The sequence below is a fragment of the Mytilus californianus genome, unplaced genomic scaffold, assembly GCF_021869535.1.
Source record: "Mytilus californianus isolate M0D057914Y unplaced genomic scaffold, xbMytCali1.0.p SCAF_14, whole genome shotgun sequence".
NCBI lineage: Eukaryota > Metazoa > Mollusca > Bivalvia > Mytilida > Mytilidae > Mytilus > Mytilus californianus.
In genome coordinates, this window is record NW_026262626.1 from 1813574 (window position 1) to 1839687 (window position 26114).

At 32.3% G+C, this 26114-nt stretch overlaps 2 protein-coding genes across 3 annotated transcripts in view; one reads left to right on the forward strand and one right to left on the reverse strand.

The window, feature by feature from the left end:
* The window catches only part of LOC127724010 (tryptophan--tRNA ligase, mitochondrial-like), a 30534-nt gene extending 23970 nt beyond the window's left edge, over positions 1–6564 (reverse strand). Inside the window, exon 1 of the mRNA XM_052230746.1 lies at positions 6455–6564. Coding sequence (XP_052086706.1) covers positions 6455–6544 — 90 coding nt within the window. The 5' untranslated portion in view covers positions 6545–6564. The remainder of the gene's footprint in view (positions 1–6454) is intronic.
* Positions 1–26114, forward strand: part of LOC127724005 (uncharacterized) — a 53846-nt gene that overhangs the window by 18610 nt on the left and 9122 nt on the right. The window contains exons 7-13 of one of the 2 annotated variants that reach the window (XM_052230738.1): positions 9230–9298; positions 12849–12881; positions 18369–18515; positions 19811–19959; positions 21406–21474; positions 22136–22150; positions 24396–24481. In XM_052230738.1, the coding sequence (XP_052086698.1) occupies positions 9230–9298; positions 12849–12881; positions 18369–18515; positions 19811–19959; positions 21406–21474; positions 22136–22150; positions 24396–24481 (568 nt within the window). The remainder of the gene's footprint in view (positions 1–9229; positions 9299–12848; positions 12882–18368; positions 18516–19810; positions 19960–21405; positions 21475–22135; positions 22151–24395; positions 24482–26114) is intronic. The other variant, XM_052230740.1, reaches the window with a different exon arrangement.

A 26114-nucleotide genomic window follows, 5' to 3' on the forward strand; every position in this document is an offset into this window, starting at 1 on the left:
TATCTATTAAATTTTCAAGATAATACGCAAAAATGAAAATAAATTGCTTCGCCGAGCGCAGCTGGATACGACCGCAGAGGTCCAACCCTGAACAGTTGGGGCAAAAATGGACGCAATATTCGCGCTTGATACAGGTCTGAATTTGGATTGTAATTAAATATTTGACACATTAAAGGTTTCTGACACAGAATAACTGTAGTCAAAGAACTAAGAATTGGTTATATGATTTGAATTTATATTCAATTTTTTGCTTTTGTGCAATACACTTTGCTGTTGCGAATTGACCCCCCACTAAAAAAAATAAAAAATTTACCACCTTTTTTTTTGCTTTTGTGCAATACACTATGCTGTTGCGTATTAACCCCCCACCCCCACACACACACTTTTTTTTTGCAAAAAAAATAATATTTGAAGAATTTTTCTTTTTAGTTTCTGAAATCTGAAATGAGAAAAAATTGCCCCCCCCCCCCAATTTCTTTTTACCCCCCCCCCCCCCTTTTCCCCCAAAAAAATTCTTTCCCTCAAGATATGGTCATAACAGGGCTTCAAAAATTATTTTTAGCCAGCCAGACATTTTATATATTATCCCAATTTTAATCCCTTAAGACTAAATAAACAAAAGGCAATTATGGTAATCAGTTGCCGAGTTGGCCATCCCAATGATTGACATTAAAAAAAAAAAGATATTAAACCAAGGCTTCCAAAACGGTCATATATGCCGGACATTTGTATAATGTCCGGTAAAAGTCCGGCTGGGCAAAGCATGAAACGGTCATCTACTTTTTAGTTTTCAAGGCTTTAAGAGACGGTCATTTTAACATAATTCGTGATCTTTTTGAACCAACGTTTTGCCTTTAACAGCCACACATTTCCAGTCATAAAAGTGACATGATCATTAAGTACTATCAAAACAACCCCTACTTTAATACCTTCTCATTTTAATCAAGGCTAATTAATTGTCAAACAGCTGAAATTTACCTGTTCAGGTGACAGGTAAACTATTTTGAACCAGACATTGATCGGTCTATTCAAAGTTATTTTCTTACATTTCAGCGGTTTGCATCTAATTAATTTAGTCAAAAAGATTTAAATTATCAGAAATACGTTAACAAATATGATTTGATGAAAAAATTAAAAAGGTGAAAATGAAAAATCGTCATAACCACGTTGTTTGAACCTAGAGTAGAGACATGTCTCTGTTTGAACTAGTACACGTGTGCGCATGTGTGCAGGTGTGAAATTTAATTATGCATCCTAATTTCTTCAAAAAATGCTTAAATTGTCATTGATACCTTTATCTCACGTTTATTTCGAATATTTTCTAGAAGAAATAACGTAGAAAGAGCTACTTCCACTCATTCACGATTTGCAAACGTACACGGAATTTACGTATCCGTCTCTGGTCCATGTTTTACCATTGTCAAGATAACATCCGGTATAAAAACGAAAGTAAAGTTTTTGACAACGTTATTTTGCAAAAATAAAGAGTCTAAGGCAGATATAAGTACGCTTATGTTGCACACTTCGAATGATGCACTGCCAATTTAACAGTTTACGTCAGAATTTCGAATTTGAATCAAAGAAAATTTAATATCGTTTTTTTTAATGACTAATGTCAATCATTGGGATGGCCAACTCGGCAACTGATTACCATAATTGCCTTTTGTTTCTTTAATCTTAAGGGATTAAAATCGGGATAATACATAATATGTCCGGCTGGCTAAAAATAATTTCGGAAGCCCTGTATTAAACTTTCTTTGATTCAAATTGGAAGTTCTGACGTAAACTGTTAAATTGGCAGTGCATCATTCGAAGTGTGCAACATCAGTGTACTTATATCTGCCGTCATAATCTCAATTAAAATTTCCAATGGAGTTTGCAACCATAATTACCCATTTAAATTTACCATAGTGCTAACTTAATCTATTTTATAATAGAATGTCAAATTTTTCATATGGATTTTTTTGTAAAAAAAAAAAAAATGCAACATTTGCAGATATTTTTACTGGTCTTCCTTTATAAATATGCATTTCTTTAAACATAATTTAAAAGCAGTGTAAGGGAGGTAATCCAAACGTTGTATTTGGATTACCTCCCTTACACTGCTTTTAAATTGTCTTAATTGTTCATTAACCATTACTTTATACATAACTTAAAAGCAGTGTAAGTTACACTGCTTTAAATTATGTTTTGTACTAAAGTATTTGTCCATTAACCAGAACATCCTTGTTTTTCCCCCTTTTTTGCCCCTAATTCCTAAATGGTTTGAGCCATAACCCCCCAAAGCAAATCCTAACCATCCCTTTGTGGTATGGAAACTGTTGGTATAATTTCAGAGAGATCCATACACTATTCTACAAGTTATTGTCTGGAAACTAGAAAACTGCTTATTTTTGGCCCCTTAACTGTTGGTACCATAACCATGATAACCCTTAAAATCAATCCCAACCTTCCTTTTGTGGTATTGAACCTTATGGTAAAATTTCATAGAGATCCATTCACGTAAACTAAAGTTATTGTGCGAAAACCAATGTGTCTTCGGACGACAACGACGCCAACATCATACCAATATACGACCGCAAAATTTGTTTGCGGTCGTATAAAAATTGGTAAAATTTGTTTCCTTTAAGAAGTCGTCTGACAGTTTTAGGGCAGAATCTCCCTTAACAAGTTGTCTGACAGTTTTGATGTCAGTATACATTAGGTTATATCTCATCATTCTGAACATTTTTGCCCCTATCAGATTTTTTCTATCTATAGCATTTTTCAAGACAACATGTTTCATAGGCGGATCCCGGGCCCCCCTTTTGTGGGAAAAATTTGGTTGATTATATAGGGAATCACTGAAGAATAATTGGAGCGGCCCAAACTTGGGGCAGTCAGTAGGCCCCCTTATGAAAATTTCTGGATCTGCCACTGTGTTTCTAAACTAGATACCCAATAGACCACTTTGGAGTAATATGTCCGTCACCAGAAAAGTTCGACAATTATGCGCCCTGTCAGTCAGGGGTACTACTTGTACAAGTAATTTTTATTTACTTGAAGAAGTAATATTAATATACTTATATAAGTAAATTTGAAGGATACTTATACAATTGTATTTTATTTACTTGTATAGGTAAAAATAAAATTAACTTAGTTCCCGTATGAAAATTTCAACAGGAGTTCAACTGGACTCCAGCTGGATTTGAGACGTATTCCAGTCTGACTTTGAAAAGTCCAGTCTGACATGAGCCGTACACGTACTTTTTCTTATACTTTGGTTATTTGCCAGCCGGTATTTTCTTAAAAGTCCAACCGCACTTTTTGTAATGCTGACAAGAAAATAAACACGGCTGGACTTTTGAGGAAATTTATTCCTTTCTGTAGAATGATCAGCAGGATTTTTGTCTTAGAAAATTTTACATTCATTTATGAGCAGGAATTTAGACTTAGAAAATTTTCATCAGCCAAATCTACCCTTACAGAAATAAAAAGTTTGCCACAATAGATTCTATTCTATGAAAGGAACAATTCTTTCAAAATATAAAACAGTTAAAAATGAAAGTTTGCAAGTAATAATAATAATGATAAAAAATTTTTTTTCAATATACTTTTAGTTCAAACTATAAGATGTGATACTTTCCCTAGATTTTCAATTCCATTATGGAATATTTAACATAGACTGTTCATGGAAAGTTAAAATTTAATTTTGGTGACTTTTGATTGAATTAAATCCAAGTTAATATGTTTAATACAACAATAATTTAACATTTCTACTTTTTTCATAAAAAAAAATACTAGCAACATCAGTGTTACAGGTTAAATTTATTCATTTTCTACTATATTTATATTTTTAATTAGATGATTAGATGAATGCATAAAATTAATAATTATCATTCATTCTTTAACATCAATTAGAAACTTGAGCCATATAACAGTGATTTAATAGCAGTTAGTCTTGTAGAAATGTGCCATCTGTTTTCAATTAACCTCAGTCTGGACAGGTCACAGGAAGTATTATCTCCACAGTGATTGAGGCCATATGTAAGGAGAACACATTTCGAAATACATATTTCTGCAATTACTATCACTTTTATTAAAAATTTCATAATCAAACAAATTAATAATTGATTTTCTTTTTTTAATATATCACATATTCAAAATTAAGGCACATGCAATTAGTCATAAGAAGAACATTTAAAACAACTCCTTAAACAACCTCATGTATTGCAATACAACACAATTTGAATTTGGAAAAAACAGGAAGATGTGTCTAATCTTTCTTGAACAAAATGAGAATTTTACATAATTTTGTGTAAAGCAAATGTTTGGAAGTAGTTCTTTTCACATTACATAGAGAAGATGGATCCTTCTGACTGGCATCAATGACGATTTAGGAAGATTGCTGTTTGCATGCGTTTTGGATTGCATATTCTGGTAAGTACAATAAATTGAATTCCACCATTTTGGTGATATTATCTGATATGCTCTTTTTATTCAACATATTAATAGAATAATTACAATATTATAAATAGCTTAATTCTTATTTTTGAAGAGTAAAAAGAATAAAAAACCTACATCAAATATTTATATTCATGCAATAATTTTCATCATGTCTGTAATTATGTCACTGTCACTTCCTGTTTTGAATTGTTATGTAAAAAAAATGTATTGTTATATTTTTTTATTCCCTCTGTATTAAGGAATGGTTATTATTTGAGTTGTTTTGAAAGTTTTTTTATCTCTACACTTTAAGTGATTTTCAAAGCCAACTTTATTTTATTTTTAGCCACTTTAAAATTATTTAGGCTATTATAACCACAAATTTTTAGAAGTTGGCATTTAGCTTCTCAGTTCCCCATTTCTTGGTTTTTGCCAGTAAGACAGTACAAAAAAGAAAAAGAAATAACCAGTATAAATGCATAATGTCATCTGTTGTTTTTGTATTTTCAGATTATAGCAAGGGATGCATGATGCAAATTAAATCAGAAGAACCAACCATCTGAAGAAAAACTGAGCAGTGGTGGATCCAGGGGGAGGGTTCCGGGGGTTGGACCCCCCCCCCCCCCCTTTATCCTGAGTTAGGAACCCCCCTTTTGAAAATGGCAGGATTCGCCCCTGCTGAGATCATCTTTAAAAGTCAAACCGCACTTTTTGAAGTCCAGCTGGACTTTATAGAGTTCAGCTGGACTTTTTAAAGTTCAGCCGGACTTTGTAAAATCCAGCTGAACTTTATAGAGTTCATATTTTTGCCACAAATGCCGGCTGGATTTTTTTTCAGACGTACTTTTATTAAAGTCCAGCTGGACTTTATGAACCGGACTCCTGCTAATTTAAATATTTCGAGCCGGTTTACGGCTAATTTCGCTGAAAGTCCAGCCGGGGTATCTATTATAAGCAATTCAAAGAAAAGACCAAATGAATATTATAAGTACGGTTCTCAGTACGGCTACAGTACGGCTACTGTCAGGCTGGAGTACGTGTCATGTTTTTCATACGGGATTATGTCCCTTAGACATTCAGATTTTTTTACTTATATAAGTGAAAAGGTCATCCTATCTTCTTTTCTTGAATTCTTATGACTTCTTTGCTCTAATAGAATTTTAAATTGTCTGTCCTTTGCAGATGTCTTAACTAGTCATATAAGTGTAATTTCATGGACAATGAACATCTCATTTGTCTGTTATCTTTAGTCAACACTCCTCATTTACAAGCCCCCAAGGAGCAATTTTTGAAGGCCTTACGCAAATACTTAAGATCTTTGCGCAATCAGTTTCTTTGTTGAATTAATGAGATGAAACATTGAACTCTATTAAAAAATTATTAGCTAACCTGGGAAAAATCATTAAAGGCATGTTTTTACATCTCAAAACTTGAGAATTTTTGTGGGATTGTAAAAAAAATTTACTTATACAAGATTTATTAAGAGATTATTCAAACATTATAATTAACTTATATAAGTATATTTTTTTTACTTCTTCAATTACTTAACCACAATTCCCTAATAACAGTCAGCTTATAAGTGCTAATTATCAATATTATAAGAATTTAATTTGCCGAATAATTTGTGCAATACAGCATCATATTTTTTCATGAGAAGGAAGTGACGATGCCCTAAGAACACAAATGATGTTCACTAAAACCATAATTTTTGACGGAAATGCAACGAACTAAAAAGTGGTCTGTTGTCGTGTTGAATGATAAATGATTTTGGCCAAGTTTAGATAAATTTTGCACGTAGTTTTAGAGGAGATGATCTTTTCAAAAGTTAACAAACGACAGACGACGGACGCCAAGTTATGGAAAAAGCTCATACTGGACCTTCGGGCCAAGTGAGCTACAAAAGTGAACACGGAATAGTTATCTCCCTTACCAGGTCATTATAAGTTTCATATAACCAAAGAAAAGTAGACGCAAAAATTGTCACTTTGTAAAGTTTGTACTGTAGAGAAATGAGTTTCCATCAATTTACCAATTTAACAGGTGTATCTAGAACTGCTGGATTATTATAAAGGCGTTTAACCAAATACAATAACTTTCTATTTTTTATGCGGGCAGACATCTTGGTTTTCTTTCGGAAGTTCTCGGGTATTCCCCTTTTTGTAAACTTGCAGAACCATGAACTTTCAACAAGTGTGCTAGAATAATTTGTTTACTTTGTATGCAGAAGCATAACAGCTCAGGTAATCTTTCTCATTAATTTCGCGTTACAAGTCTTTATCCAACAATGTCTGAATTTAGCTGGCTCATGTGAACACTTTAATTTTTACTCAAAATTGGCCTCAGCTCAGACATGTCACTTGTCAGACAAATTATATTGAATATAGGCTTGGACTTACATAGATAAAGTGCTCACAGTTTATTTTATTAAGCACCTTGTAGTATATATCTTTACCTATGAAATATCAAATGCAAAGCAGTGGGGTAATTGCCCTGTGATTTAGATAATATGGGAATCGGGGTCCGTTTGCCCTAATTCACTTTCTCCCTAGTACCTGTTTGCCCTAATATTTGTTTGCCCTGGGTCAGTTCGCTCTTTTTTTTATTTTATTATGTTGTCTTGTTGAATAATTTATACTATAAATGAGAAGACTTCATTTTGTGTGTCGCTTCTCTTCCTTCCACAATAAATTAATCATCATGCCTCTGTGTCCTATAGGTACCATGCATAGTCGTATTTGTCATCCTGCTTATGATTATTCCGTTTGGGTTATTTTGGGAGGAAAATGAAAATAAAGGCGTCCGGATATTGTTTCCGTCATTGGACGGACTTTAAGTCATAGACAAGACTTCCGATTAGGATTGTTTAAAATTACACAGAAATGCAAGCCATAGATTTGTTGAAAATTTTCACATGGCCTGGGCTGTTATATTGGAATTTTATCCAGAGCGTAAGCAAGGGATAGAATTAACGAATATAACGACTCAGGTCATGTGAAAATGAAAACAAATCTATGGAATGCTTGAATTATTTTGATTCTAATAAAGTAAAGTTTGCCACTGAAAAGTCTGATGCCATTTCAGTAAAGTATTACGTTTTTGTGCACAAATAGTATTTTAGTATAGTTATAGTGGTTGTGGTTTATTGAGAATTTTATTATGGCTCTATTCATATGACGTAATAAGCACCCCATATTAGAATTAATTTGCTTTCTTAAAAGTCAACACCTTATTAAGTCTGGCGCCATTTCCAGATTTCAGTGAAATATGACGGTTTTGTGCACAAATCGCATTGTTTATTGAGTATTTTATTATGGCTCTATTCATAATTCCAATCTTATTTGCAAATATCACATAATAATCTGATTTCATTGGTGGAATCCGTTTTAGAGTGACTGAAATTGAAAAGGTTAACATATCTATTATTCTGTCTTCTGAACAACGAAACAAAAAGCATGGTGACAACTGGACTCCTAAAAATTGTGCGTTCATGTTACTACAAATATTTGACCTTTGTGTTGACATTCTTTAGATTTACATCCAATATTTTGAACTGGAGAAAAATTCAAAATGTTATATTGACATCAGTTCATGTTTAAGATACTTTTGATGCCTTTCCTGAAATTCTCCAGTCATAAAATCCTTTACAAAAATTCATCCTACAACAGGTTACATACTTTCAAACGCTGTAAATGCCCACGATTTCGTTGGTGTGTTCTAGTGCTTATTATTTGAAAAGAGTATGTTAAAGTTTGTTGAAAATTTCGCAGAATTTTTATGTTGTATATGAGGGTAGGAATGCCCTTTATCGTATTTGGCTACCATTAGCTTCGAATGAGCCTTACTTTTTTATCGTCATTCGTCAAATCTCATTTTGTAGCTACCGTTCGTGTCAAATGGAGTAAATTATTTATCGCTTACATTATTTTAACAAATATTTTACTGGCATTCATCATGTGGGGTAATCCATTCTTATTTACCCTTTTGTATTGCTGCTACCAAATAATTATTTAAATTTGATCTGCACTGTAGAGTACCAGGAATACAAGATATTAAATATAAAACAACTGAGGACCATGTTATCTGCATGTATTTATCATGTTTATCTTTATTGATAAATTTTTAACAATTTCATGAATTTCAAAACAACCATTAACAGTTATATCAAGATCCAATTCGAACTTTGCATCTTTGTGACCAAATATCCTGCCTACCAACCAACATGGCTAAAAATTGAACACGAGGAAAAATCCCGTGAAATGCAAGTTTTGTCTATTATCTTGAAAATCGCTATAATAGAGAAAATCTAACAGGGCAAAAATGTTACAAATGAAACGATCTACCTACTGTTCATTTACATCAAAACTGTCAAGTTACTTCTCAAAGTAGTTATTGCATTTAAAGGATGAATTTTAACAATTTTTTTTCCTTTTACATGTTTTATCCTGAAAACTGTAACAGAAAGAAAGAAATTTTCAATACCACAAATAATATTAATGATAAACATGGGGGGTCGGAAAAATTCGAAAAAAGAATTCCCGGATCCCGAAATGATCAATCCCGAAATCCCGAGCTTAAAAACAACTGGATCCCGGGGTCCCGATAAAGGTACAACCCCCCCCTCAAACATGACAAGATCTATCAACATGATCAATAAATCAACATGGCTGAAATCATCAGACCAGTCCTTATTTGAGTTATTGCCCTTTAATAACAATCCTTACCAGTTTTTTTTGTGTTTTTGCCTATTATCTTGAAAATTATAATAGATAGATAGAAACGTTAATAGTATTGACTTTCTTTCCAGGGAGAGACAGAAGTAATGGCACGAACAAAAACATCAGTTATCAACAAAGATGATGACAAAAAGAAAAAGGTACACTATTTTTCTTTTTTTTTTCTTTATGTACTAATTTTTTGGGTCAATTTCATTAAAAATGATCAACTGACTTGAACAACAGCAATATCTTCACGATCTTTGCCATGCTTTTTTATATCTTTTTTTTTCTTTTCTTTGACACCAATTGCAATCTCTACTTTTCTTCAATCTGCATATTGATAACTAGTCAAGTTAATGAATCATGACAAAATATTATTAATTAGAAAATGTGATAGTATTTATTAAAGGACGATATTTCTTTACTTAAAGAATATTTTGATAGTTTTTCCCAAATAGTCAATTGTCTTTTTTACTTTGTCAGATCTATACTTGAGAGAATGTAAAAAGAATCATCAGCCATCTATTATTATACTCAAGCTCCTTATCAGTAATTGAAAGACTGTAAAAATGGTAAATAAACAAAAAAATACAGTAGTTTTTTTTTTTTTCAAAAGATTTAAAAGATGCTTTGAACTAATGACTAAGTATTTAGAATTTGTTCAATTAGATAGCAGAAAGTCCAATTCTGAGATTAAGGAGGCCAGGAACTCTTGGCCTATTTTTTTTTTTTGCAATGTTCAGATCTGACTGTTATTACATCTCAAAGTTCAGTAGTTTTTATACAACCGCAAAAAAATTTTTGTGGTCGTATATTGGTATGACGTTGGCGTCGTCGTCGTCCGAAGACGCATTAGTTTTCGCACTCTAACTTTAGTTTAAGTGAATGGATCTCTATGAAATTTTACCATAAGGTTCAATACAACAAAAGGAAGGTGGGGATTGATTTTGGGGGTTATGGTATCAACAGTTAAGGAATTAGGGGCCAAAAAGGGGCCAAAAATAAGCATTTTCTAGTTTCCAGACAATAACTGTGGAACAGTGTATGGATCTCTATGAAATTATACTACAAGTTTCCATACGACAAAGGGATGGTAAGAATTTGCTTTGAGGGGTTATGGCTCAAACCGTTTAAGAATTAGGGGCAAAAAAGGGGGAAAAACAAGGTTGTCCTGGTTAATGGACAAATACTTTAGTACAAAACATAATTTAAAGCAGTGTAAGGGAGATAAATCAAATACATCATTGAAATTATCTCCCTTACACTGCTTTTAAATTATGTATTAAGTAATGGTTAATGAACAATTAAGATAATTTAAAACAGTGTAAGGGAGGTAATCCAAATACAACGTTTTGGTTACTTCCCTTACACTGCTTTTAAATTATGTTTAAAGAAATGCATATTTATAAAGGAAGACCAGTAAAAATATCTGCAAATGTTGCATCTTTTTTTTTTACAAAAAAATCCATATGAAAGATTTGACACTATATTTTAAATTCTATTATAAAATAGATTAAGTTAGCACTATGGTAAATTTAAATGGGTAATTATGGTTTGGGGGAAAAAATGGGGGGGGGGGGGGGTAAAAAGAAATTGTGGGGGGTCAATTTTTTCTCATTTCAGATTTCAGAAATGAAAAAGAATTATTCTTCAAATATTATTTTTTTTTCAAATTTCAAATATTGAAAAATTTCAAGAAGTAATCTTTAATTGCACAGTATGGCGCATTAGATTTGTAAAATCTTTGACCACATTTATTTATTTGTTATGCCGAATCAAACGATGTATTTAGATTTTTAATTTTGGATCCAGTTTTCAAATTGGTCTACATTAAGGTCCAAAGGGTCCAAAATTAAAATTTGTTTGATTTTAACAAAAATTGAATATATGGGGTTCTTTGATATGCTGAATCTAAACATGTATTTAGATTTTTGATTTTTCGCCCAGTTTTCAAGTTGGTCCAAATTGGGGTCAAAAATTAAACTTTGTTTGATTTCAACAAAAATTGAATATATGGGGTTCTTTGATATGCTGAATCTAACCATGTATTTAGATTTTTTATTTGTGGACCCCACTATCAAATTGGTTCATATTGAGGTCAAAAGGGTCCAAAATTAAACTTTGTTTGATTTCATCAAAAATTGAATTATTTGGGTTCTTTGATATGCCAAATCTAACTGTGTATTTAGATTTTTAATTTTGGTTCCCGTTTTTTAAATTGGTCTACATTAAGGTCCAAAGGGTCCAAAATTGAACTTAGTTTGATTTTAACAAAAATTGAATTCTTGGGGTTCTTTGATATGCTGAATCTAAACATGTGTTTAGATTTTTGATTATGGGCCCAGTTTTCAAGTTGGTCCAAGTTGGGGTCTAAAATTAAACTTTGTTTGATTTCAACAAAAATTGAATATATGGGGTTCTTTGATATGCTGAATCTAAACATGTATTTAGATTTTAGATTTTTGGCCCAGTTTTCAAGTTGGTCCAAACTGGGGTCCAAAATTAAACTTTGTTTGATTTCAACAAAAATTGAATATATGGGGTTCTTTGATATGCTGAATCTTACCATGTATTTAGATTTTTTATTTGTGGGCCCGCTATTAAATTGGTTCATATTGAGGTCAAAAGGGTCCAAAATTAAACTTTGTTTGATTTCATCAAAAATTTAATTATTTGGGTTCTTTGATATGCCAAATCTAACCGTGTATTTAGATTTTTAATTTTGGGTCCCGTTTTTTAAATTGGTCTACATTAAGGTCCAAAGGGTCCAAAATTAAACTTATTTTGATTTTAACAAAAATTGAATTTTTGGGGTTCTTTGATATGCTGAATCTAAACATGTGTTTAGATTTTTGATTATGAGCCCAGTTTTCAAGTTGGTCCAAGTTGGGGTCGAACAACAAAATTAAACTTTGTTTGATTTCAACAAAAATTGAATATATGGGGTTCTTTGATATGCTGAATCTAAACATGTATTTAGATTTTAGATTTTTGGCCAAGTTTTCAAGTTGGTCCAAATTGGGGTCCAAAATTAAACTTTGTTTGATTTCAACAAAAATTGAATATATGGGGTTCTTTGATATGCTGAATCTTACCTTGTATTTAGATTTTTTATTTGTGGGCCCGCTATCAAATTGGTTCATATTGAGGTCAAAAGGGTCCAAAATCAAACTTTGTTTGATTTCATCAAAAATTGAATTATTGGGGTTCTTTGATATGCCAAAACTTGCCGTGTTTTTAGATTTTTAATTTTGGGTCCTGTTTTTTAAATTGGTCTACATTAAGGTCCAAAGGGTCCAAAATTAAACTTAGTTTGATTTTAACAAAAAATGAATTCTTGGGGTACTTTGATATGCTGAATCTAAACATGTGTTAAGATTTTTGATTATGGGACCAGTTTTCAAGTTTGTCAAAGTTGGGGTCCAAAATAAAACTTTGTTTGATTTCAACAAAAATTGAATATATGTGGTTCTTTGATATGCTGAATCTAACCATGTATTTTGATTTTGGACATTGGACCACATTCTTTCTGTATCAGAAACCTATGCTGTGTCAAATATTTAATCACAATCCAAATTCAGAGCTGTATCAAGCTTGAATGTTGTGTCCATACTTGCCCCAACTGTTCAGGGTTCGACCTCTGCGGTCGTATCAAGCTGCGCCCAGCGAAGCATTTTATTAATTTTTGTTGTATCTTTTTAATTTCAGGAAATAAAGAAAACAGATGAAGCAAAGAAAACAGTACGTAAAACAAGAAATTATAGGATTTGATACTGTTAATTCAGAAATTTTTGTAATGTTTTTAGAATAAATTAAATTTATTTAAAAAAAATGGCAACAGGATAGCTTTAAAAAAAATAAAAATCGCATTTTAAATAAAAGCATTATTTGTACATTTTTATATGACCGCAAAAAATTTTTTTGGTTCGTATAATGGTATGATGTCATCGTTGTCTGTGTCGTCGTCCGAAGACACATTGTTTTCTGGACAATAACTTTAGTTGAAGTGAATGGATCTCTATGAAATTTTTTAAGAAGGTTCAATACCACAAAAGGAAGGTTGGGATTGATTTTAGGGATGATGGTCCCAACCGTTTAGGAATTAGGGGCCCAAAAGTGGCCCAAAACAAGCATTTTTCTAGTTTCAGGATAATAACTTGTGTATAATTATTTCGACTGCTCTGAAATTGTACCACAATGTTGAATACCACAAGTATAAGGTTGGGATTCATTTAAGGGGTAAAGCCAACAGTTTAGGAATTAAGGGCCAAAAAGGTGACAAAAACAAGCATTTTTCTAGTTTCCAGACAATAACTTGTGTGTTAGTGTATGGATCTCTCTGACATTGTACCACAAGGTTCCATATAACAAAGGGAAGGCTGTGATTGAGTTTGGGGTTAATTGCCCCAAACATGTAGGAATTAGGGGCAAAAAACAAGCATTTTTCTAGTTTCCAGACACTAACTTGTGTTTAAGTGTATGGATCTCTCTGAAATTGTACTACAATGTTCAATACTACAAAGGAAAGGCTTGGATTGAGTTTTGGGGTTATTGCTCCAAGAGGGTTTCAAAAAGTTGGGGGGATGGTTTCCAATTTTTTTAAGGGATTCATATTTTTTTTCAAAATTTTTCAAATTTCGATTTTTTGAATAGTTTCAAGAAGAAATCTTCAATTGCACAGAATTGCGCAATAGATTTGTAAGATCTTTGACCACATTTATTTTGTGTCAGAAACTTATATTATGTCAAAAATTTGATCACAATCCAAATTCAGACAGTATCAAGCTTGAATATTGTGTCCAAATTTGCCCAAACTGTTCAGGGTTCGACCTCTGCGGTTGTATCAGGCTGAGCTCAGCGAAGCATTTTATTGTCCATTGTCCAATTATAGATGTATAAGCATCTGTGGTCCAACAATCACAATAATGTAGAAAGTAATTACTGAATTTACAGTATATAATATAGAGTACAGTATATGCTCTAGAAGAGATCTAGAAAACAAAGCTCATCATTTCAACTCAACATTTAAAAATCGAAGCGATTTATATTCCAAAAAGAGAAAAATGAAATTGGCCTGTGTTTGTCTTGCTTGCAACAAAAGATGCTGAAGCGAGATAGGGATTGCTTTTCCGTCAACGATGACTACATGTATGTTGGCGTCAACAATTGTTAAGTTTTCTGCTTATAAAGTTGCATTACTATCAGTACATATCAGTTTGACAACTATTTTGATGCCCTGCCCCCTAGATATGGTCCACTGACTTTGAATTAATTAGCAATTTTTAATGTTGTTAGATTGATAGGAACTACCGGTACTTACAATAGACAACACTGTTTTCTATAGAATTACATTACTGTCTGTTCGTCGACCATTTTCAGGCCCTGCCCACTAGATCATGGTCCAGCAACTTTGAATTTATAAACAATTTTGCTGTCCATCAGATTTTTATGCCCCCGCCGAAGCGGTGGGGGCATTAAGTTTTACCCTTGGCCGTCTGTACGTAACGTACGTACGTCCGTCCGTACGTCCCAAAATTGGTTTCCATTCTCTAACTTGAGTTTGCCTCAACCAAATGTTATGAAACTTATACACAATGCTTATTACCACAAAATACAGATCAAGTTTGAAATTTGGTGGCGTCACTTTAACCGTTCTAGAGTTATGCCCCTTTATAAATGGAAAAATTGCAAAATCTTTAGTTTCCGTTCTCTAACTTAAGTTTGGCTCAACCAAATGTTATGAAACTTATACACAATGCTTATTACCACAAAACACAGATCAAGTTTGAATTTTGTTAGCGTCACTTTAACCGTTCTAGAGTTATGCCCCTTTATAAATGGAAAAATTGCAAAAAATTAAGTTTCCGTTCTCTAACTTTAGTTTGCCTCAACCAAATGTTATGAAACTTATACACAATGCTTATTACCACAAAACACAGATCAAGTTTGAATTTTGTTGGCGTCACTCTAACCATTCTAGAGTTATGCTCCTTTATAAATGGAAAAATTGCAAATTTTTATTTTCTTCTAAATATCAAGTAATTTTTAAAATTGGAGTTATCTTCCTTTGTTGAATCAACTACAATCAATGCTTTATACAATGCAATGTTTAATTTTGACTTCCACTGATAAAACACAGATCAAGTTGAATTTGGGTAGTGTCACTTTAACCATTATTGAGTTATGCCCCTTTATAAATCGAAAGATTGGAAAATTTTTAGTTTCCATTCTGTAACTTAAGTTTGCCCCAACCAAACATTATGAAACCTATACACAAAATTCATTACCACAAAACTAAGATCAAGTACAAATTTTTTGTTTCCGTTTTCTAACTTTAGTTTGCCTCAACCAAATGTTATGAAACTTATACACAATGCTTATTACTACATAATACAGATTAAGTACGAAATTTGGTGGCGACACTTTTACCGTTCTTGAGTTATGTCCCTTTATAAAGATAAAAATTGCTGAATTTTTCGTTTTCGTTCTCTAACTTTAGTTTGTCTCAACCAAATGTTATAAAACTTATACACAACCGTTCTAGAGTTATGCGTGTTTACAAATAGAAGTATTGCTGAATTTTTTGTTTCTGTTCTCTACTTAATTTAGCCTCAACCAAAGGTTATGAGACTTACACACAATGCTAATTACCACAAAGCTCAGATCAAGTTCAAATTTGGGTAGCGTCACTTTTACCGTTCTTCAGTTATTTTTTCTGAATTTTATGCCGACAGGCGAGACATCTGTGACAACAGTTTATTTTTATACGTCCGTTTACGGGACGTATTATGGTATACCGTTGAGCGTCTGTCTGTCCGTCCGTCCGTTTGTCGTCAACATGTCATGATGATGTTGGACATTAACTCAAAAAAGCTTTAACCAATATGCATGAAACTTTGGTGAATTGTTTATATCTATTGACATGAGCTCCCTTTTGGATTTTTATAAATTTTAGATTTAACGTTTCCGAGTTACAGGGTTTTATTCATAAAAAAAGGGGGATTTTCCAGTTTTCGGACAATAACTAAAAAATGCTTTCAGCAGTTCTCATGAAACTTTGGTGCATTGTTTATATTTGTTGATGTAAGCTCCATTTAGAATTTTAAAAAACTTTAGATTTTACATTTCTGAGTTATGGGGTTTTATTCATTAAAAAAGGGGGGATTTTCCAGTTTTTGGACAATAACTCAAAAATGCTTTCAGCATTTCTTTTGAAACTTTAGTGAAAAATTTATAGCTATTGTTGTAATCTCCCTATTGATTTTCATAAATTTCAAATATGACTTTGAGAAGAAATTGAACTTTATTTGTTTATAGTCTGACAACAGATTTACTAAGTATTGCGCAACAGCACAGTGTATTGCACAACAGCAAGAAATCTTTAATTGAATATAAATTCAATTCATATAACCAATTTCAAGTTCTTTGACTACATTTATTCAGAAACCTATAATATGTCAAATATTTAATTACAATCCAAATTCAGACCTGTATCATGTGTATCAAGCTTGAATATTGTGTCCATTTTTGCCCTAACTGTTCAGGGTTGGACCTCTGCGGGTGTATCCAGCTGCGCTCAGCGAAGCAGTTTATTTTAAAATGGGATGAGAACCTAGTTATTGTCGAGCCTGCGACTTTTGTCGCAGAAAGCTCAACATAGGAATAGTGATCCGGCGGCGGCGGCTACAGCGGGGGCGGCGTTAGCTAACTTCTTAAAAGCTTTATATTTTAGAAGGTGGAAGATCTGGATGCTTCATACTTTGTATATGGATGCCTCATGTTACGAAGTTTCCGTCAGTCACATGTCCAATGTCCTTGACCTCATTTTCATGGTTCAGTGACTACTTGAAAAAAAAGTTAAGATTTTTTGTAATGTTAAATTCTCTCTTATTATAAGTAATAGGATAACTATATTTGGTATGTGCGTACCTTGCAAGGTCCTCATGCCCGTCAGACAGTTTTCACTTGACCTCGACCTCATTTCATGGATCAGTGAACAAGGTTAAGTTTTGGTGGTCAAGTCCATATCTCAGATACTATAAGCAATAGGTCTAGTATATTCGGTGTATGGAAGGACTGTAAGGTGTACATGTCTAGCTGGCAGGTGTCATTTGACCTTGACCTCATTTTCATGGTTCAGTGGTCAAAGTTAAGTTTTTTAGTTTTGGTCTTTTTTTCTAATACTATATGCAATAGTTCAACTATATTTGGTGTATGGAAATATTTTATGATCTATATGTCAGTCACGCAGGTTTTATTTTAACTTGACCTCATTTTCAAGGTTCATTGCTCAGTGTTAAGTTTTTGTGTTTTGGTCTGTTTTTCTTAAACTATAAGCAATAGGTCAACTATATTTGTTGTATGGAAGAATTGTTAGCTGTACATGCCTGCCTAGCATGGTTCATCTGACCTTGACCTCATTTTTATGGTTCATTGGTCAATGTTTAGTTTACTTGGTTAATGTTAAGTTTATGTGACAGTTGTAATAAAGCTTTATATTTAGGACTATCAACATAATATCAATGATTAATAAAGAAGGCGGGACATTTCAGCGTGTGCACTCTTGTATGCTGTTTATATGGCTTTGTAAATAATGCTGTTTTCATTCTCCATTGTCACATATAAAACCACAGTGCATCCTCACTTTATCTCCACCTTTTGGACCTGGGGAAATGATTGCGATGAAGTTGGTAGTATATCATGGGAAAAGTTTATTTAAAAATTACATACATTTTGGAAAAATGGAATTATGCATTAAGTGGAAGTTAATGAGGAAGTTCTGTTATAGAGGGAGCACTGTATGTTCAAGAATTTTATTGATCTTAACCTACTCTCACACAGATAAAGGTGGTCATATGGTTGTATTGTATAAAATAAGGAGATATGGTATGATTGCCAGTGAGACAACTATCCACCAGAGGTCAAAGGAAAAAATGAACAAACTAAACTATCAAAGATATGTCATAAGACAACCACTGACAATGTTAAACAAAAATATATCCCATTAACACTTACCATTCACCAATGACACCCCCCTCCCTTAAAAAAAAAAAATTCTGATTGAAATTATGTTTTGAATTTGCTTTACTGATAAATCAATAACTTAATTAGTGTGCAACAACAAAATCCTGGATTGGTGTTTGCAAATATTAAAAAAAAAATATATTATAAAACAATACAGGTCACACTCATGCTTGATTTTAAAATTTTATATTTTGTATATTTCAGCAGGTAAAAACTACCAACAGCAGTGATGGAAGCAAGCAAGACTCATCAGAATCAGAAGATGAGATGTTTTCAAAAAAGGATAAAAGGGACTCTGGGATACCAAAATTTATTAAAGGAACAACATGGCCACTAGATACTACTGTAGAGGTGAGTTTTCTTACAGCATAATCTCTTTTTGGTTCAATTGACCTAAAAGGTTCCCAATGAAACTACTCAATTATTTTAAATTAAACAAGGCTGAAATAATGTCCAACTAAAATTTAGTCGGAGAAAAAACCTTGAAGGGAAGATACAATTACCATTATTTTTTGGATAATTTAAAATTAAAAAAAAACAGCAGTACAAAAATTCTTTTAAAAGGCAAGATGCCTTCAAATATCAGCCATCTAATTTACTTTATTGAGTTGAAGATTGTAAATTCTTGCCATTGGGTATACATATGATGTACAATGATGTATGGGTTTTGCTAATTATTGAAGGCCGTACAGTGACCTAACGTTGTTAACTTCTGTCATTTGGTCTCTGGTAGAGAGTTCTCTTATTGGCAATCATACCACATCTTCTTATTTTTATATATAGCTATCAGTGAAGCAATAATAGCTCTGTAGACGCTGCTGTTGTAATACAACATGTTGTATAAATTCTGCATAAATTATGGCTCACAGTGACAGATATTTAATGTCATAGTCAACAATTACATAATGTTGCAATTGTTTTTATCATTGACAGATAAGCTGTCATGATGTGAAAATATTACACATGTTACACATTTAAGAATTTTATAAGCTTAAAATTTTTGATATGATGTATCTGAAAGTATATGGAAGTTTGCTGTTTTCCTAGTTGCTGTTATTTTTTTTCTAGTTTTATTAGTTGCACAAAATCATTATAGCTGTCACTTGAGAAGGCCTGAAAGTACCATTGCAAAATCTCTTTTTTTTAATATGATTACATTACAATTCAGACATATGATTTTAACACCATTCCATTAAAGTTTATGCCTCCACACATATTAAACACTGGGTTAAAGTCAGGATTTCCACTATAAATATGTTGAGCATAATTTTCTAGCATGTAATTAACAGTAATCAAAAAGTAATGTTATTAATCAATTGCACAAAAATCCTTATTATTAATTGCTTTAATTTGTCAGTAATCACCCCTGTGGTTAAAGAATTTCCTCAAACTTTATACATTTTAAATACATGTTATCATGTATCCTCAACATATGGATGCCTTAAAATACATCCTAGCCCTGTTTGATATGGTCAGTCTGAACTATTTTTGTTGATCATTCCATTATAGTTCAAATGTTTTCACCTCTTAAACCTTCAAACTGTTTTTGATGAAAATTGGTCTGCATAATTTATTTTTTATTTCCTTTAAAGTAATGTCCAATAGCAAAATTGTTGATGTTACCATACTTCTTCACTATATTTCAGGTTACAGTAAATTATGATGCAGCAAAAGAGTTACGATCGGTGAAGAAGGAATTTTATCCACTTCTGTATCACATGACTCGAGCAGACCCTCGTCAGATGTCCAACTGTATATGTAGATCTAAAGTACTCCTATCTTATGTTAAAGCAAGGTAAGTTAGTTTGGCCTTTTTATTATGCCCCTGCCGTAGTGAAAGGGGCATTAAGTTTTACCCTTGTCCGTCTGTACGTCCCAAAGTTGGTTTCCGTTCTCTAACTTTAGTTTGCCTCAACCAAATGTTATTAAACTTACACACAATGCTTATTACCACAAAAAACAGATCAAGTTTGAATTTTGGTGGCGTCACTTTAACCGTTCTAGAGTTATGCCCCTTTACAAATGGAAAAATTGCTGAATTTTTCGTTTCCGTTCTCTAACTTAAGTTAGCCTCAACCAAATGTTTTGAAACTTTTACACAATGCTTATTACTACCAAATACAGATCAAGTTTGAATTTTGGTGGCGTCACTTTAACCGTTCTAGAGTTATGCCCCTTTACAAATGGAAAAATTGCTGAATTTTTCCTTCCGTTCTCTAACTTTAGTTTGCCTTAACCAAATGCTACGAAACTTATACACAAAGCTTATTACCACAAAACACAGATCAAGTTAGAATTTTGGTAGTGTCACTTATACCGTTCTACAGTTATGCCCCTTTACAAATGGAAAAATTGCTGATTTCTGTTCTCTAACTTAAGTTAGCCTCAACCAAATGTTATGAAACTTATACACAATGCTTATTACAACAAAATACAGTTAAAGTTTGAATTTTAGGGGTGTCACTTTTATTATTCTAGAGTATGCCCCTTTACAAATGGAAAAATAGCTGAATTTATCATTACCGTTCTCTAGCTTAAGTTTGTCTCAACCAAATTTTATGAAACTTAAACACAATACTTATTACCACAAAACTCAGATCAAGTACAAATTTGGGTAGTGTCACTTTTACCATTCTTCAGTTATGTCCCTTTATTATAACTTAATATGATATGCTAGCGGGGGCATCGTCTGCGTCCCATGGACACATTCCCCATTTATTAACTTTTTTTATTCAAGTGTCACTGATGCGTCTTTTGTAGACGAAACATGCATCTGTCATACAAAATTTTAAGCCTGGTCTGTCATACAAAATTTTATGGCACTTTAAAAAGATTGCCAATGAGACAGCTCATTTTAACATGTTTATTATTAGCCCCTTAAGGTTTTAATGTTGCAACAGAAAGTCATACTTTAGATTGGACACTGTTTTATCAAAAATCTTTATTTGCTGTTTTTGAAGAAAACTTAATTAAATTGATTTAGTGTATTTTTTTAGACAATTATATGGAAGTGCCTAGTTTGGTAAATATTGAAGTAGCAATAATTGTTTTGTGTCTAATCTCGGCACTAATGCAAATTATTCAAATTGTGGAATATTAAACTTCTTAAGGTGTCTATCATGTAAGCTTCTACTATAAGCAAGGGGCATGTAGTAATTTAGCTATTGCTTAAAAAGTTTCTTAACATGTGCATCCTAGGTACACATGTCCCATTAAAGAGATATATGTATTTTGACTTCAGAGTTGAACAAGACGAAAGGAGCAAGGACAGGAACAGAACAAGGCATCTTATATCTCAGAAGGAAATCAGGTAATATATTGAGAAATATAATTTCAAATATATCAGAAGTATTTCCACAACCTTTTACATGGTTATTGGTAATGCAGATGCCATAGGTAACACAAATACAAATGCTGTACATAGATGAACATAGTTTCAAGTGGTGGCAAATTCAATAAAATTGTGACAAAGCATTTCTCTTTTTCAGCACAATAATTGCATGTATTGAGGTAATGTCGTCATAACTGCAAGATAAGCCTAGGTATAGGTTTCTAAAAGTAGTTAAATTAGGTTTTGATTGGTTAATACGATCCCATGGCAAATACTCTATTACCCTTCATGGAGACGCTTGATCAAGTGTGCGCCTTATTAAATACGGATGGTTGTTATGTACAAGACGTCATAGTTTATTACTTTGAATTTGAAATTTAATAGACAGTAATAGCAGAACATTCAGTATAATGAATTAAATAACATATCTGAGAGAGTGATAGAGTAGATTGTTACCCCTCGAAAGACATTGTCAACCTTGGCTTTGCCGCAGTTGATAATGTTTTCTCTTGGTAACAATCTGCTCTATCACCCTCTCAGCTACGTGTATGTGTTATTTACATACTGATTCTCAGAAGTATTTTTCTATGCTAATTTTTTCTTTCTCTCTTCTTTCTTCTATGCATGGTTGAAATGACAGTGATTCTAAGAAGGGGTAAGTTAAATGTTGTAGAGTAAATGTTCTGAAGGTATGCTTGAAGTATATTATTGCTGTACTGTTTAACATGTATATTTGTTTAGAACTAATAGACTTTTTTCATATTACTAACCTTTGACTCCGAATTTTATAAGTTTTCGACAGGTTACTTACTCTGTGGTAGGACATCCTGGTACTCGGTCAGGTATGAGCAAGCAAAAGAAGTAAAATCTAACATATAATCGGTGCAAATTGGGGGGAAAGTTAACTGTTTTCCGAAGATGATTTCGTATATAGAAAACATAAAACAGTTCATATCCCCTCATAATTGTACCGATCATAAGCTTGATTTTACTTCTTTAGGTTGCTCTTACTTGACAGAGTACTAGGGTGTCCCACCACAGAGAAGGTAACCTGTAGAAAAAATATAAACTCCGGAGTCAAAAGTCGGTAATAAGAAAAAAGTCTATTGTAAGATAGGCATCAACATTCCTTCTTACTTTATTCCTTGAGGGGATTAAAATCTGAAAGGGACTCAAAATTCTGATCTAAAACTGTGTTATAAGAATTGTGTGAAGGAAAGAAATATGTTAGAATTTTCTTTAAAAAAGAAATTGTTTTATCCATCTGTTGAAACACATTTTTACACCTGATTTCTGGTGAAGAAATAAATTATTCTTTCCACTGACTGAAACATATCAATCAAGGTCCACCCTCTACAATAAAACGGTTGGCAACTAATTAGTGAATAATTGGAAAAGCTGATTATTAGGTAAAATTTTTGATACATTTGCTTCAATTCTGCAATTTTCTTTTTGGATTCAAATATTCTTGAATGTTCTTTTCAATATTAGAAATAGGCTGAAAAAGTTTGAAAACATCTACAGAATAAAGAAGATTATAGTAATGAAATAATAATATTTCACCTCTACAGTTTTATTTTAGGGAACAACACATTTGTTTTGTATATAAGTGAAACTTCACCACTCACTTCTCTTGTATACATTTACAAAAATGGTGTTCAGCAAAAATTGTGTAGATGAGACCTTTATATTACACGAGTGAATTAAGTTAAAATTAGCATTTGAATCCATTTGTCAGTCACAGTCACGTATTATGATATATAAAGCCTGCTTCACAGCTTCAAGCTTATTGTATGTAGAAATTTGGGTCTTTAAGATGTAAAATTAGTAACTTAGTATTAGGATTAGTTTTGACTGGCGAATAGAGAAATTGAAAATATTTTTTCTTCAAACTCATTCAACCCAAATGTAATGAGATGTACTTCAAGGTTACAAGTTGTAAATACCAGTATATTTGTTCTACAGTTGATTCCTAACATTTGAATATTTCATACTCACTGATTGAATACCTGATATCAAATAACATCTAATCCTCTATTGCTTTATTGCTAATCACATGGTGTAAGTAGTGTAGTAAAGTTTTCTCTTATAATAGATTATTTGTTAGCGCTATACAGTTCGATTAAAGGACTATGTTTTAAAAAATTTGATGAGTCAAAGTTTAATCAATAGAAATTAAGAATCTAGTGTGGACATAATTTTGGGTTTTTTATCATCCTTCAGGAAAAATCTCATGTTATATATTAATTAGTAATTAAAAAATGAATTAAGAAAAACCTCAAACCTCAATATTTTCAATTTTTATTGTATTTAATACTTTATGGCAAATTGAAATTGAATAATACTTTACAAATGTATTATGTATAAACCTCCAATTATTTTGGTTATGTTTTAAAAAATGTCATATTGTAAGGTTTCTATGACTTGTAAATACAAACATTTTCAGATTTATATTACACCATGTACACATGGTACACGTATATAATTAAAAAAAAAAAACTTCTGAATTCATACTGTTCAATACAAATTTTAAGTGGTTAAAAGCATCTTATCCTTAACTCTTTATTGCATGTAAACCAGTACTATCATGACTATTGACTATTAAGGAATACAACTTGTGTCAAATAATAATTTAATATTCAAATTCTTGATTTCAGAGTTTCTGAAAAGGGGTCAAATGGGAGATAACTCTTACAAGACTTTTGGCATGCTAATACATAAAGTTAACAATATATATTTATCATTTTAATTGAACATTTAAAAGATTCATTGATTTTCAGATGGGGGAAAGAATAATGAAAATGGCAAGACAACCAAAGTAGTAGCAGTGTTTTCTATGTAACTTAATTCAAAAATAACTTTTGAAATGTGTTATACTTATATTTTATTTGCATTTCTAGGTCGTTGGGTGTAGAGGATAGACCAGATTCACCTATGAAACTACGCAAAACATTCACTTCAGCAGCAGTAGCATCATCAATAACTGGTAAGAATAAAATCAGTTCCAGGGGAAAAAACAGCAATCAAGCAACATAAATGTAAAGAATTGACATCTTCATGTCTTGATAGTTCCCTAAGTTATATAGACATTTAACTCCATAAAGTAGGATTTAAGTCTGACACCTTAAAATAATTATGTTCATCAATCCCTAAAATTTGGTCTGTTTAATTTGAAATTTAAGGATGAATATCCCTTAAATAAAAACATACATTCTTATTATAAATAAACATACTTAAAAAATGAAAACAACACGTTATAAGTTTCATGCGTCCAAAGTGCTTTTCTGGATTTACCTTCATCAGGAACGTGCAAAGCCGAATATTTGAAAGCCAAGGATGTATAAGAACCTAAACAGTAGAAGAGCTATATAACCAAAAAGGACCTAAATAAATAGCCAAATCCATCTAAGGTCAACTTTGCCTGAGGGAGTTGAAACCTTAGTTTCTAATATTTTCGAAATTCATTAACGGACAATTTAAAAAGGTTTGTTATAAATCATGTCAGTACTGAAGTACTGACTATTGAGCTGATGATACCCTCAGGGACTGATAGTCCACCAGCAGAGGTATCGACCCAGTGCTGTAAAAAATGAAAACAAGATGTTATAAATTTCATGCGTCCGAAGCGCTTTTCTGGATTTACCTTCATCAGGAACGTGCAAAGCCGAATATTTGAAAGCCAAGGATGTACAAGAACCTAAACAACAGAAGAGATATATAAGCAAAAAGGACCTAAAAAAATTGCCAAATCCATCTAAGGTCAATTTTGCCTGAGGGAGTTGAAACCTTACTTTCTAATAATTTTGAAATTTATAAACGGACAATTTAAAAGGTCTGTTATAAATCATGTCAGTAATGAAGTACTGACTACTGAGCTGATGATACCTTGGGGACTGATAGTCCACCAGCAGAGGTATCGACCCAGTGCTGTAAAAAATGAAAACGACACGTTACTTAAGAGAGGTGAACTTCTATTTTTTCATTGAAATTTGGGATATGCGCTTTCTATCCATAGGTTCATTCAATTTAGTATAGTACCAAGGTTACAATTTTTGTTTTCTACTTTTCTGAGTCGGACATTAGTGGAAATCTATTAGTCGTCCAAGTAACAAACTTTTAACACAAAATTTTCTTTAGAATTTTGCCCTATAATTATCAAGAAATAGGAATGCACTTACAATCTCTAATTGATAAATTCATGGCAATGTTTTTCACTCTGGTTCTATGGTGGCATGCTCACCTCCAGTGAGGGAGGTCTAGAGTTCTATGTTTGGCTGGATCAAATGAAAGACTAGTATTTGCTGCTTATTTGTATGTGTCATTTATAATTAAGAGTAAGAGCTTAGGCTAATCACCTCAGAGTCAAAAAATTAGTATGGGTAGAGTGACATGTATACCTTCAGCTTCACTTTCTCAACTAGCACATTAAAAATCTGGCTCTTCCTGTTGGTCCTATACTCTCCAGGCAGCGTTTCCCTTTGGTCAAATTATTTTTTCACCACCTCTTTCAAAGTTTTTTTTTGTCACATTCAATATTTTTTTGTCACATTCAATATTTTTTCGCCAACTTATTTTCCTTTTTACAAACAAAATAAATTTCAATTTGCAGCATAGTTGAC